We start from the raw sequence: 14,768 nt of genomic DNA on the forward strand, positions 1-14,768 counted from the left end.
AAGGTTTAAATTTCTACATGATGCTTCCCTCTATTACTACAAAAATTATCTGTTCTAATTGGCATGTTAACTAGTGATTTTTTTTCAATAAACTAACTTAGGGGTAAATCTTATCTGTTCACAATTAGTATCTAGAAAACAATGTGCTTTTTTAGGAAAGCTAATTTAATACTATTCAATACTAATTGAATACTATTTAATTGTTTTTAGATGTCTGGTCATGAATACACAAACAGAGACACCATTATTTACCATTTTAGCTTAATGGAAAGATTTAAAGGGTGCCATAATATATACATAATATAGTTTCAGATAAGGAGGATAAGAAGTACTATAAAGCAGATTCTTTGTTGTCTTGATATTTCAAAATATTAAATAATAAATTGAACAGAGTATTGAGATTAAATAAAGTAAAACCATAGAAATTATAGAGAAAGACAGAAAGCATAATATGGGACATAGTGGATGCCCTATGGCCTATGCATAGAAGAAACTAGAGCAGACTATCTAGTATTTCACTATATTGTTTAACTTCCTCAGACAACCATTCATGTATACCTAGATATGCTTATGACTGTGATGTATGAGGAATGTATCACCATCATAAGGAAGTATAACTAGACCTATGTTATTATTCCTTACCCTATGACTGTGCTTGGTAATAGCTCCAATATTCCCCAATGCTTGCTCTAAAGTCTTCTGGCTCTTTTTTAATATAAAAGGACATCTTAGTTTAAAGGGAATGATTGCCATTCCAGAATATCAAAGCCATAGTATGTAGCGAGTGTTCATTTTTTCAGAGCACATCTCCACTGTACTCCACTGAAACCTCTCCCCCATCCCACCCCCCGCACCAAATCTCCAAAGTGCTTCTACTTGCTGATGTTTTGATGAGGCAACCCAATCTGCTGGTGTGGTTATTCCTTTGTAAGCAATACATTTGGGGTTGCAAACAAAAGTTTCATATTTCACTGCTGGGTTTGGAAGTTCTGACCAATCTTTCCTTGTTGTTATCTATTCTATTCAGGGTTTCATATTATTGCTGCTTTCAGCATGTGGAAAGCCAACTGCAAGTCATTAGCTTTTATTTTAATTGCCCACATTATTGCGATAACACAGGCAGAAACAACACTGTTCCAAGATGCTCTCTTTGGAATTATAATGTGGCTTAGATCTGCCTGATCAGAAGAAAACAGCTTTATTTCAAAACTCTTCTTTTGAAAGTTAAATGAAAGCCATCCTAAAAGTTTTATGACATGCTCAACTGCAATTGTGAATGATAATAATAATTACTACTACTACTACTAGGATTCCCTTCCTTTTCTGCCATCTATAATTATAAAGGCTTCTGCTCAGTTGGAATACTGTTCAAAAGGCAGAATGAAAATAATTTTCATTAAATGTACTTCATGTTTGATTTAAATGTCACCAGAGGCACAATGACCCTTCCTTCATGTCAAATTGCTGCAGGCTGCTTTGATCATCATATTAATGTTCCAATGGCCATTTCAAAAATACACAACTGTATTAGGAGTCAAGCTTTTGCAGAGGGCAACAAAATATTATTCTTTGACATTACAACATTTATATCTCAGACACTTTCCCCACCCCAATATGTATATATTCCGTGCCCCTCACAACACGGAATCATCTTGGAAGCATTACAGACCAAACTGCCAGAAAACATTACTGTGCTGGAATGATATTGTGAAGGAAGGAAGAGTGCAAAGAACTCAGAGTGTATGTTTTTAGTCAAATCCTGCTTGGAAATAAGTTACAGGCAAAGCACCCTGATAATGCTGGAAGAGGATTTTTAAGAGGAGGAAGAAGTCCAGAGACATTAGCATGTTTCTAGTCAAATAAATATATTCCAGACTTACCATGCACTTGTTTGGTTTTTCTCCGGAATGAACCCTCATGTGAATCAGCAGTTTATAACGAGCATTGAAAGGTTTATACCGACGGACACAGCCTGTCCAGAAGCAAGTAAAGTCCTCTCCTTTCCTTTGATCAATGTGTGTTTTTTCTATGTGCCGGACCAGTTCATCTTGTTGATCATAGGCAGCACTACAGTCAATCCACCGACAGGCCTGCTTGCCATTGCTGGTCTCTTGCTCATCGCATTCGTTTGTCTTTGGAGACATGGAAGCATGTAAATGAGACAGCGTCCCTTGAGTTTGGCTTCGCTGCTGGTGCAAATGATAAGGTGGAGGCAGCTCTTGGTTATGCTGAAAAAGATCTGAGGTGGAAGAATATTCATCAAGTGGTTCTTGTTTTAAAAAATTCAACTTCTGACTGCTATGTGAAGTGTCTTGATGAGGAACACTAGCACTGTTCATTATAAGACAGAGGCTTGCATTTTCTCCTGTTTGCTGCATTTGCGAATGATCACAGTCACCTCGGACAATTTCAGTGGAAACTGGTACAAGGCATACCGAAGGGGAAGGAAGATGACAATGGTTCCCAGGTTGGGAACAAGACTGGGGATGAGAGGCTTTCTGTGTACTGTGGAGAGCGATCTCTCCGGGAGAAGGGGAAACGCCAGCTGAATTAGTCCGCAGTCCATTCACGCAGGTAACCAGTGACGTTTGTGACGTGCGGATGATAGTTGTAATATCTATCCCATCAGCGGAAGACGGCAACATGGAGATGCATCTCTTCTTCAGGTTGCTTGCCTGGTGCCTGCTAGGATGCTGAGGGCTGCTGAGTGACAATGAGCCCAGGGAGGAGCTATGTTCATTATTAAACAAGTATGATGAAAGTGAATTTGTAAGGCCATTGTTCATTAGGTCTATTTCAGGATGAAAGCTGCCTGAGCTTCTCAGTTCCATTCCTTCGGTAATCCCTCTATGTGTGGAAACCTCAGAAAGGCCCTTGTAATCGCTCCGGCACTCCTGTTTTATATGCTGAGTAGTGTGGCTTCCATTCATGCACAGAGTCGTAGAATCTGTTGATTCTTGAAATGTGGGAGGCCTGAAACACAGTTTCATTTATCATCACTAAGTGGCAGAGAATTGTAGCATTTCATTCAAGATGCAATGTTTATTAAACTCCTTAGCAAGGGACAACAGAGTTCATCTTTCTGTGTACATCATCTTATAATAATTGCATTTGAAAATTATTTAGCTGCTTTCTCTAGAAAAGCAGTAGCATCTCGTAGAGTGTTGGTTTCACACATACAGAGCAAAGTACTGTTACAGCTGTTTTCAAAATGGCAGCACCTCAATAACCTCTACATATCTTATTCAGTGGGCACTGCAGACAAAATGTATTAGAGCATTAATTATTTCTAATTCAACCCCCCCGCACACACACACTAGTTGTGTGTGTGTGTGTGTGTGTGTGTGTATAAGTTTAAACACAATGAATCAAGACGGTTGTGGATTTTGCTCGCATGTCTGTCCAGAAAAATGAAAATAACATACTTTCAAGATTAAAAAAAAAATTTAAAAATTGTCCAGTAGCACCTTAGACTTAGAGACCAACTAAGTTTGTTCTGGGTATAAGCTTTCGCGTGCATGCACACTTCTTTCAGATATACAATTTTTTAAATTTTTATTTATGGATTTATTTAATTAATTAATTTTATTTCGACTGCATCTACCTGAATACTTTGAAGATATTTGCCTTGAAATATGTTATTTCCAGATGGAAAATGTACATCCTTCCCACTGAACAATGATTTATAATCTACTCCACATTGGAATCCGAACTTGAACAGTGAGATAATTTATCTAATGCGGTTGGTTTGGTGTACGGATGTAGTAAAAGCAGGTGGTAGAATCCTGAGATGGGAGATGGAATGGACTTCAGGCTGCACATTTTTTAAAAACTTGCTGCAAGTAACACCAACCAACAATTACACAGGGACCAGCCTTTTCTGTTGCTATTTGAAGCAAGGAAGAAGGAGGAGGAGGAGGAGGAGGAGGAGGAGGAGCATTTAAAATATGGTCTTTTAAGTGTAGTATGATGTAGTGGAGTCCATTCTACCAACTCTGGACTTTCCCACTTCATTCTGCTGCATGTATAGAATGATGACATACAGGACAGAATTCAACTCTTCCCTTTAGAAGAATGAGACTAATGAGTCCTAGAGATGGCTTACTAAGCCTGTTTTGCTAATCACTTTACTCATGTGTTTTCACAGTTTCTGTTGTTAACAGCTCAGTAGCCGATTCCTACAAAATAAGGGGGCAGTAGCTTTGCTGAGGAGGGGATAGAACAATTTACAATTGCATTTTTAATGTCAATGATATATGCTTTGTAGAGGTGCGCATTTGTTTGGGACAACTGAAAAAAATTAACTACGTAGTTAATTTTTCATTCTTTCCAAAACGAATGCCCATAGTTTCAAAGGGCAAAAGACTCTCAAAGAATGCTTTTGCTTTTCCTAGCAGTCTGGTCTCCTGTAGACAGCAATGGGCAACTAGTACAATTGACAGTTCCAGAAACAGATGCAACAGTATTGAATGAGCAACAAACTAAATGTGATTGTAAAGACAGAATAACTAAAACTAATGGGTTTTTTAAGAAAGAGAATGGAATGGCCGCTTGCTGTCTTCAATGGCGGTGAGCAGCAGCAACACCAGTCTCCTCTGTTCTGCAGACTCAGGGGAAGACGTCACTCCCCCCTCCACTGGTTGTGCAGGCTGATGGGAACCGCCCTCAATTCCACCAATCTCAGGCAGGTCAGGAGGTGTGGCATCAGGGTCGGACCAGAGTGGAGACTGCAAGCCATACTCTTGCTTCTGGTCCACATAGTAGGGCATGCCTGGAACCAGAAGTTCATTTGGTGTTGGATTTTCCCTCCCTCCCACCCTATGCCACTTGTTTTGGCTTTGCCCAAGGGTAAGCAAGCTAAGTATGTATCCCGCCACTTAGTTGGTTCTCCTGCATAGTGTTCTATGAGAAAGAGCTATATAGTAAGTATCAGATGCATGGGATGGAATGAATTTATTTTTAAAAATAGTTCTACCCAACCTGCATACCACCTTTCTAACGCATCCCAGTGACTCCAAAATGTCACATTAAAAATAACTCAGAAAATGTTGACTTCTCATAAAATCACATTTGTCTGGAATGCTGGTTTGGCAAGATTTAGTCATTTCTTTGTGGCAGGTTTACTATCCAGTATCTTCTGAACCATCAGAGCTAGGCTTAGGATTTTTAATCGCACTGGAAACTTCCCTCTCTTTCCATTGAAACTCCACTTTCAAGCCTTTCATCTCTACCATGATGACTTGTAGAAATTCTATTTCAAATAATGTCTATGACTTATTGTTTATAATATCTTAATCTTTTACACTTCATCTGATAATAACCAACACACCTGGTTTTTACAGGTAAAATAGTAAATACACATTTATTAACACATCTTAACAGATTGTCTATAAAATATGAGGCACACCAGTAAAATGAAAAATGATGTGGTATAAAATCTTTACCTGACATTCATTTGGAACAACCAACACAGTTTACTCATAGCTTTACAATGATTCCTGTTTTCTATGCAAGAAAACCCTGCATTTTCACAGTATCTAAATCTGTTACAAGATATAAAAGTTGTCCTATTTGTGAGCAAAATTTCTGAAGTTAGGCACCTATAGTTTTCAAAAAAAAATCGTCCATTGACAATATAATTATTTTAATTCTGAAGATGTTGGCAAACCCTATTCTAGATAATAGAGCTAAGCAGATTTTATTTAAACCGCTAGAAGCTGAATAAGAATGAACAAATGGAACTATTTTAAAGCATTTCTATAAATCTTAACAACTGTAATTACTATAGTTAAGAGTGCTGCTTAAGTTAATCTGTCTTTGGTAAACTAGATATGTCTTGCTGGATCCTGGAGGTAAACATCAGACCCATTTCAGATTCCCAAGTCCAATCCTAAACAGGATTGGATTGATGTTAGATATTCCTGGAGTTTGATGGGTCCACCTTTAAGATGATTCTGTTATGGACTAGGTGCTTGTGATCATTCCCTCCATTCATTAGCAGCAGGTGTCACTGCACAGGTGTGGCTACACTGCTCTGTGTGCAGGATTGGACTAGAGGATCCTCTGGGTCCCTTCCAACTCTATCACTCTATGACTTCTATAGCTTTTATGACTCCTTCCAAACATGACACATCACTGCCACTTACTGAGAGGGAGAGGGGCAAGACAGTGGGAGCTTGGTGCAATGCAGGCACAGCACAAACACAGTGGCAAAAGCAGTGGATTGGCTCTGACTCAGTGCTTACACTACACTAAGATCCTGCTACCTTTCCTATCCCCCTCTTGGTGACAGCGGTGTGTTGCATTTGGAAGACCATAGACCCACTGGCTGCTCCTGCCTCCATTTCTTGAAAGAGTATGAAAGGAGTGGTTAGGATGGTCCAATTCCTGTCACTGAGGCATCTGAGACCTGTAGATCCTCACTCTTAGCAATTATGCCCATTGCTCTCAAGCTTACAGATCTATGAGAAGGCCAAGAGGCAAGATCAGGGCTTAGTTTGGAGCCTAGAAAAACTTCCAGGCATCTAGAAAATGTATCTGGTTATTCCAAATTAATTTGTAATTGGATTTTACAATTTGTGATGAAATAAGGCATTATGGGTCAATTAGACTCATGCAGTTAAGCTTGTTATCAATATTTTTAACTGTCATACATAAGAGACATTTATTATGGCTTGGCCCACTTGTTTAGGATGCTTCTATTTATAAAGATAATACACATGCTCATACACTCACAGGCACTGAGGCTAGGCAAGTGATGTGACGTTTCTTAAAAGATTTCCAGCTCTGCTAGTTAAGATAATAACTGAAAGAAACAAGATAGTCTTCCTAACATAACTTCTTTCAATTTTCTTCTTTTTACACACATATATAAATTTTCTAGATCACTCCACTGCAAGTTTTGAAAGTTTTCTGCTACATTTTCACAGCTTCTGCAACATGCTCCTTCTTCTGCTTTTATGACTGAATCCAGCAAAAGCGTTATTTTCTGTGCCTAATAATGGGTTATCTGAAAAATTGCCAATATTAGCTGTTTATCAGGACCAGTTGCAGTGAATAAACGATTAGGATTTTTCTATCAAAACATATGTATCTCATTTATCTATTCTATGCAGTGAAAATGTACTGCATAGCTTTCAAAGCCATGAGATGAACTTGTGGGTAGGAGAAGAAGAAGAAGAAGAAGAAGAAGAAGAAGAAGAAGAAGAAGAAGAAGAAGAAGAAGAAGAAGAAGAGGTTATCTCTGGAATACAGCTCTTAAATAAGTCAAGGAGGACTGAAAGAAGCTAAAGGATTTTAGCATATTAGGTTAAATGGACATTTTATTTGCAACAGTCAGTTGTCTACAACATGTTTTTTTGCTGATGGCACAGGTGTTATAGGCTTTTATTGGGGTTTTCTTTGTGGTTGCAAATCTAGGAATTAAAGACAGAACCACAGAAATTCTCTTTTCTGTTATTTATGGACTGGGAAGCAGGAATGGCCAAAATGACCACAGCAAAGGAAGCTTCCAGTATACTGTTATCACAATGCTTCCCCTCTATTGCCCGGTAGTCTCAAACCCTAGTGAAACTGTAACTTTAATGGAGGTTAAGGATAATGGACACCACATGCTTATGTTTTTAACCTCAGACAGGACCTTTCTCTTGGATTCATTTTCATAGAACTTATACACTGAACATTTAAATGGTGCTACATGAAGAAAGCATGGTAGCACACAAGGACAGCCTTTGCCCCACAAATGGCTTTTGACTCAAGACCAAAATCGGAAAAGTAGATACTCAAGCTGCACACTATATTGGCAGGTACCTGTGAACTCCAAAGTCCAAACTACCAGCAAAACTACATGTGATGGCAGCAGACCCACGTCACTGAGTGTTGATTGCAACAGTAAATCAGCATGAATAAAGCAGGAAAGGGGTGGATAGAGGGGAGATTGCAACATGGGCACTGTTTTACAGTGGTTCTGTTCCTACCTACAAAGTCATGCTCTGAGTGTAGCACTGGGAGACTGTGGTAGGACTGCACAAAAGTGTCATTTGAGTTAAGAAAATATCTAGAATCCACATGGGTGTCTGTATGAATGAAGATGAGAGGATCAGAAATTAAGCTGGGCACTGAAAAATAAACTGCAAAACTACTGCCCCCCCGCAAAAATGCATATATGATCTCCTAGTTACCAGTGAACAGAGAATCCACTGACAAAATAATGGGCTATATTAAATATTTGGCCACTGTAGGAGGAAAGCTCCTTTTTAATAGCTGTGATGGCATTTGGAGGAATCCTATCCACGGTACTCACCAGGTTTAGAAAGGCTGAAGCTTAGTGAAGTATCAGCAGTCAGAAATTTGCAAAGCTAATTGCTGGTTGGGGTGTGTGTGTGTGAACTTTAAAAAATACCACAAGATTGTGGGATGACATCACAGCAAGGGGTTCTTAATACATCTACAGAAACATAAAATTATGCAGGACCTGTGGTGCCAAAAGCAAGCAAGAAAACAAACAAACCATGGAACCCCTGAGAAACACTAGCATTCATTCTACGTTCTTCCAGTTTCTGAGAAAAAGGCAAAGCCTACAGAGCCCAAGCCAAGCTTTAGGAGTAAAGGGAATTACCCCAGTCACCTGCTGCTTTATATCACAATAGCGGCTCTCTCAAGTTCTATGGCACATAATCCTGTGTTGTTCTGGGAATCTTCCCTGAGATAGAGTTGTAAGGAGTTCATATTTCGTAAGGGAGTACTATGATCCCCTGTATACAGGCATCTGTCATTTCCTCATTATGGATTTTTCAAAAAGCTCCTGAAAAGATCTAAGCAAGGTCTTCTCTTCCTCCTTTTGTTTGCTCCAACCCCAATTATCTTTGCATCATAATTGTATTCAGTGAAAGAATAAAACCAGATTGTTAGCAGTAAGTACCATGTGGATTCATAACAGGGTCAAGATGGAGTTAACAAACATATATAACAAAATCAAAAGCAGCTAAATTGCCATGAATAAGTTAAGAGCCCTTGTTTCTTCATGCCATGTATATGGAAATTTGAATAAGATGGTTCTAGACATGGAGCATTTATGAATTAAAGTATCTCATATAAAAGTTTCAACTTTGAAGGGTATTTCCCCCCCCTCAAGATTCTCAAAAAGGTCAATATTGTTCAGCGAAAAAGCAGAGTAACTGATGGATCACCTTTAAAAAATAAAAATTCACAGCAAGTTTCTCTCAACAATTGATATCTTCTTTGAAGGGTACCAGATTCAAACTTTGCAATAATATTACCTTATGTAAGTAGGATAAAAAATGGTTGTTGTTTTTTAGTTTTCTATCCTTAAAAAAGAACAAAAGTCTTAAAGGATTTTTTTTATAAGGGGGGGAGAGATAGAGATACAAATGTCCTGTTAACTAGATGGGAATTTATGATATCCTCTTATGGGAAATACTGCTATGGGGATTGTTTTATTATTTTCTACCTTCCTTCAAGTTGTATCTTGAAAGCATCCTTTTTCTAGTACTTGAGGCCAGATCCCTGATTCATTCTAAACTCGCGTCAGCAGCTTGTCCAGAACCCAGGAATTTTCTTTGGATCTACAACAAATTATTTACTGAAGATGGGATCAAGCCTCAAACATGGAATGAATGCACTCCATAACTGAGGTGCCCTCCACATCATCCATAACAATTGGCCAAGCCGGCTGGGACCAACGGAAGTTGTAGTCCAACAACATCTGCAGGGCTACCCTTGAAATAAGTAATTGGAGAGGATGGTGAAAAGGAGACCAATGTCTCATCCACATGTTTGTTGAGCAAAAATCCTCTTCTTTACTTACTATCCAGTCATTAGCTATTCATGCTGCATGTTTGGCTAAAGGGGGTGAGCAACAAACCACCTCTTGGAATGGCAAATCTTGATCTCATTTTGACTACAGGAAACCATATCAGAGATTGTGGCAATGGATAAAGCCTATTTCAAGAAGCCAAGAGGAAACTATTGCCCCCCCCCTTTGATTCTTAGAACTGGAACACAAAAGAAGGGCGTACTTGAAGTACAAGGTGGAATGCTCTCCCCTGGGAGGCTTGCTCAGTGCCTTCCTTACATTATATTTAGGCACCAAGCAAAAACATTCCTCCTGTAGAAGAATACAGGGGTAGGGGGAGGGAAGGAAATGTTCTACAGCCTCCAAGACTCCTGGTGCTCTAAAGCATTTGCCTGTCGGGGTGAAAGTAAACCAGACTAAAAGAAAAGGAAAATGGGAGGAAACAAAGTTGGTACTGAAACCTGAGGGAGGGAAACTTTAAAAACAAAAACAAAAAAACAACCCCACTGCTCAAGCCCTGAGGAGGATGTGGAGTGGGTGATCCTTGCTATTTTCCGACCTCCATGGATCCAGGAATGTCAACAACTTCTCCTTCATCTCCACTTGTCTGCTGATGCCCATGATGCCCATTCTGGACTGTGCACAGACAACAGCACACCCTGCTTTTGTGCCCTGCAGGCAAACTAGACTGAAGACTGACCTAGCCAGGTCCACAGGTGGGGCATCCCCACTCTTTTGGGCCCCTGAGTGGCTCATTATTATTTTTTAATTATTGGCGGGCAATCCGCCAGCCCCTGTGGCCAGCCAAGGCCAAAGCAGAGGGCTGCACAGGGCTACTGCGTCCCACTCTCGGCCGGGAAAAGCTGCAAATGTCACCACCATCAGAGTTACGGTAAACGGACTTTCTCCCAGGCCTTCAGCTAATTAAACAATCTATGGCATTTTAAACTAGGGGGGTGTTGTTGTTGTTTGTTACTATGTTATGTATTTTTGTAATGTTATGTTTTGTAATGTTATTTTATTATGTATGTTGTGTATATTGTAAACCACCCTGTGATCCTTGGATGAAGGGCAGTACAGACAGTTAATAAATAAAAAGATTAATAACTCAAGTTGGCAAAAAAAATAGCATAGTGTGTAACTGTTGAAGTTTACAGACCTGTGACAACTTCTGAAACGATAAGAGCACATAAGGCAGTCAAAATTGAAAACGATACCTTGTGTCTGAGCGAGACAAGTTCAGCTGACTAACATGTAGGAGTCTTTCACAAGGCAACGGGTGGTCTCGGGTAAGCGAGCTTCCTGAGTGGATGAGCAGGTTCTGTCTACACACGGGCCCCAAGCTATTTGTCATCTCCACATCCATCAAGTTATTCTTCTCAGATATCAAATTACAATGATTGTAGGCACCATTCACTGTTAAAGAAAGGAGAGGAGGAAGAGAAAAACATAATGATGAGCTCCTCAACAAGAGTGGTGCTGTATCTTACTTGTTCCCGTCAGCATGATCCACCTACTACTGGCAGTCTGCCTCAAGAAATCAGGAGAGCATAAAAAAAAGTTTCAAAGTAATCAAGGTCCAATTCCTAAGGAATTAACCACTGACATTGATTGTTGCTTTCCCTACCACCACCTTATATTGAAACCTGAAGAAATGATAATATTTCTAAGAACATTTTCTTTTACTACGGGAGCAGGTGAAACAACAGTTTTTGTTTTTAGTTATTATTTATTTTGGGGAAGTCTTGTAGGTTGAGTGGGGATGGGAAGTGGCACTTTGACCATAGGCCCTGAAATGTTCTTCTGAAACATAAATATTGGGTACCAAATTCCTGCCGGTCCAGGTTGCATTTTGCTTCTATTCAGCCACCCAAGTCTTTACCAAGCAATATACTGAGGCAAGTGTTTGCAAAACAAGAATGAATTCAGATCTTGTGGGTCCATCCCTGGCAGAACTACTATGTAAGACAAGGGCAGCACATTAATCTTTAAAAAAATGTGAAATGAGGAAAATAAGAATGTAATGTTATTTATGCAACACTGAAAAAGTAGCATACATGACTGTGCTTCACTCCTCCTGCCTTTAACTGAAATAATTAAAATGTGTGTGAACTGAGAGCTCTCGCTTATGTGCTAAATTGCAGCCTCCATTTTTACTGATTTTCTTTTACACCTGAACATTGACCCATTTTCATTGCACAAACTATAAGAATAGATGGCCTTCAGAAACACTCCTTCTAATGTGCCAGCTGCCTGACGTTTGACTCATTATAGGATAGTGTATATGAGCTGGCTTCTAACGAGATGCTCATCAAAATCATAGGTTCCTATTTCTTTGCCACACGCAATCTAGAGTTTGAATTGTAGCCTGCTAGACAGTTCAACTGGATAACATGCTACTCTTGAAGGATACAAGAAGTCCTGGAAGTGTGCCCATGTGCAATGCTTTAATAGCCATATCCATTTCAGTTTCAAAACATTATACTATCAGAGCATGAGAAATACAGCGACCCTAAATGTCTTTTTAAAAATCACAATAATAACAAATATATTTCAGAAAGCATACAGTACTCCTCATCAAAATAGTTTTTTAAAAGCTGTGGATCAGATCCAGAGTTAAATGTGCATAGCAAGGCTGGTGGAAGTTGACTTCCTTGCCTTGTCACGCTCCTCCAAGGCTCAGAAACCCCGCTGAATGGGTGGGCTGAACGAGTAGCACTGAATGCTATGGGAGATGAGCTCCTCATAGAAGCTTCCCATGGTTTTCAAGGATCCTCACTTGCCACACAGCTTCCCACACCTCAGCCCACCTCATCCAGCTGGGTATCTTGTAGGAGAGCTGCCATTAGGAAGAAGCAGAGAAAAGTGTCTGCTAGTCCTGACACATATGCTTAACACTGGATCCTGCCCAATGGAAATAGCCACAATTCCTCTTTGATGCATGTAGATTTGGGGAGATTACCTCTTTGAGGTAGTGAGATCTGTAAATAAAGTGGAAGTCCCACTTTGTTCAACAGAGCTCACTCCCAGGTAAGCATACATAGGATGGGAGCCACAGTTTTGGAAGTTGTTTCGGTTTCTAGAAGTAATGACTACAATTTATACATAGATCCACTTTCTCCTAAAGCTATGGAAGTACTGCATGGGTACATTTTTCTCATTTAAAATGGTGGTAGAGTGGTTACATTTTGTAACCCATCAGATTTCTCTCTCTCTCCCAAGTATCTCACCCAACACCAAAGTGCTAAACTGTTTTTCACATATGGGATGGGTTTAGTACCAGGAAAATCCCTGTGGGTGTACATCTGCACTCTTTCATTGCTTGGGCAATACAATTCCGAAATTCATTAGCAACCATTTTAGCACTTTTACCATGATATCATGACACAGAAACCAAAGGCTTGAACTGGACTATCTACAACAGCTGAACTACATGCATACAGAAAACATAGATGCTATTGGGGAACAATTTTAAAGAGAAGTATCAACACAATCTTCATAATGTTAGCAACATTTACCTCCCCAGCGGGTACCAAAACTAAAGCCAGAGAAGTATTAAAAAGCTGAGGCCAATTGGCAATATGCATATGTTTACAACATAAGTTTAATGTAGATAGACTTTCTAATAAAATGTCAGATCATCTTCATGCCAAATTCCTATTGTTTTTTTAAAAAAATGCAGCAGTAACAATAACAGACAAGCCATGGCAATAAAGGAGGGGTTTTCAACCTTTTTGACTCCATGGCTCTCTTGACCATGCAGCACCCCTGTGGGGCTCAGGAGCCCAGTAATCTTGCCCCTTGCCTGCAGAGCTGGCAGGATCTCACCCTTTTTTGAACAACCTCCCTTGTGTACCCTCATCCTCTTCTCCTTTGGAGTCCTCTGGGCAGCCACTGCTGCTGCCCCCTGGTCTCTGAGCTGCCCCCCCCCCAAAGTTTGGATTTGATATCCCGCTTTATCACTACCCGAAGGAGTCTCAAAGCAGCTTTTCCTTCTCCTTTTCCTTCCTACCCCACAACAAACACGGGTTGCAGACCTAATAAAGGCACATGCCTAGGCAAGTCTATACACAAAAAGCACACATTTCTTGCAAGTCACAGGAGCTTATTCATACTTTTGGACCTGGGCAAAATAACGCAAATACAGTTAAACCTCGGTTCCCAAACGGCTCCATTTTGGAAAGTTTTGGCTACCAAACGCTGAAAACCCAGAGTTTTCTTCTTTCTTCTCCATTGACTTTGCCAATCGCCTTTGATGCTCGTGGGTCGAACATTTCAGAAGTTGAACCGTCTTCCGGAATGGATTACATGTGTCAGCCGAGGTTTGAGTGTATGTCGTTATCTACCATGAATGGTGAGCAATAGGTTAAATAGCTAGGTTTCCCTGCAGCAATCATAGTATGAGGTCTGTGCTCCCAATTCTATAGTTATTGTGCATAAACCTAGCCATTGAAATGTGTCTCATTCATTCACAATCAATAGTACCTGGGACTACAAAGGTACAAACTATATGTTACATTTTAATACATATGTAACAAAGCTTCATTTAAAAAATAAAAGAAAAGCACCCTTCAGGGACTTGTTTTGAGAAAAGTTTGGTTCTTGAGTCTTTGTCCACTCGAAACACAATTTGGGTAATTACCGGTACTAATCGAGTTGTCAGGGAATGGGGGATTGCAAGAGGAAAGATAAACCACTGGAAAGGGTTAAATATCGTGCTATTGCTCTTTCACTCAAAACTGCAGCTTCCTGAGTCTGCTTTTCATATTTAAAAACACTGGGTGATATCCAGTAATGTTCATCTGCCTTATTGTTTGTAGAACAGATTTCCCCCCCTCCCAATGCTGCCATCCCACATCCCTCCCCCAGCCTGTTCCAGAGCAGAATTGCAGGGGCATGGGAGGTTGCAGGAAGGAGTACAGGAAGGGAAGTCCCACTGTGTGAGTAAAAAGGT

The 14,768-nt window shown here is 39.9% G+C and overlaps 1 protein-coding gene across 5 annotated transcripts in view; it reads right to left on the reverse strand.

The window, feature by feature from the left end:
• GLIS1 (GLIS family zinc finger 1) overlaps positions 1 to 14,768 on the reverse strand; it is a 188,285-nt gene that overhangs the window by 97,196 nt on the left and 76,321 nt on the right. For all 5 annotated transcript variants that reach the window (XM_081915274.1, XM_081915276.1, XM_081915275.1 and 2 more), the window contains 2 exons: positions 11,032 to 11,230; positions 1,881 to 2,973 (listed from right to left, as the gene is read on the reverse strand). In XM_081915274.1, coding sequence (XP_081771400.1) covers positions 1,881 to 2,973; positions 11,032 to 11,230 — 1,292 coding nt within the window. The remainder of the gene's footprint in view (positions 1 to 1,880; positions 2,974 to 11,031; positions 11,231 to 14,768) is intronic.

The sequence above is a fragment of the Podarcis melisellensis genome (assembly GCF_964234715.1).
Source record: "Podarcis melisellensis genome assembly, chromosome: 6".
NCBI lineage: Eukaryota > Metazoa > Chordata > Lepidosauria > Squamata > Lacertidae > Podarcis > Podarcis melisellensis.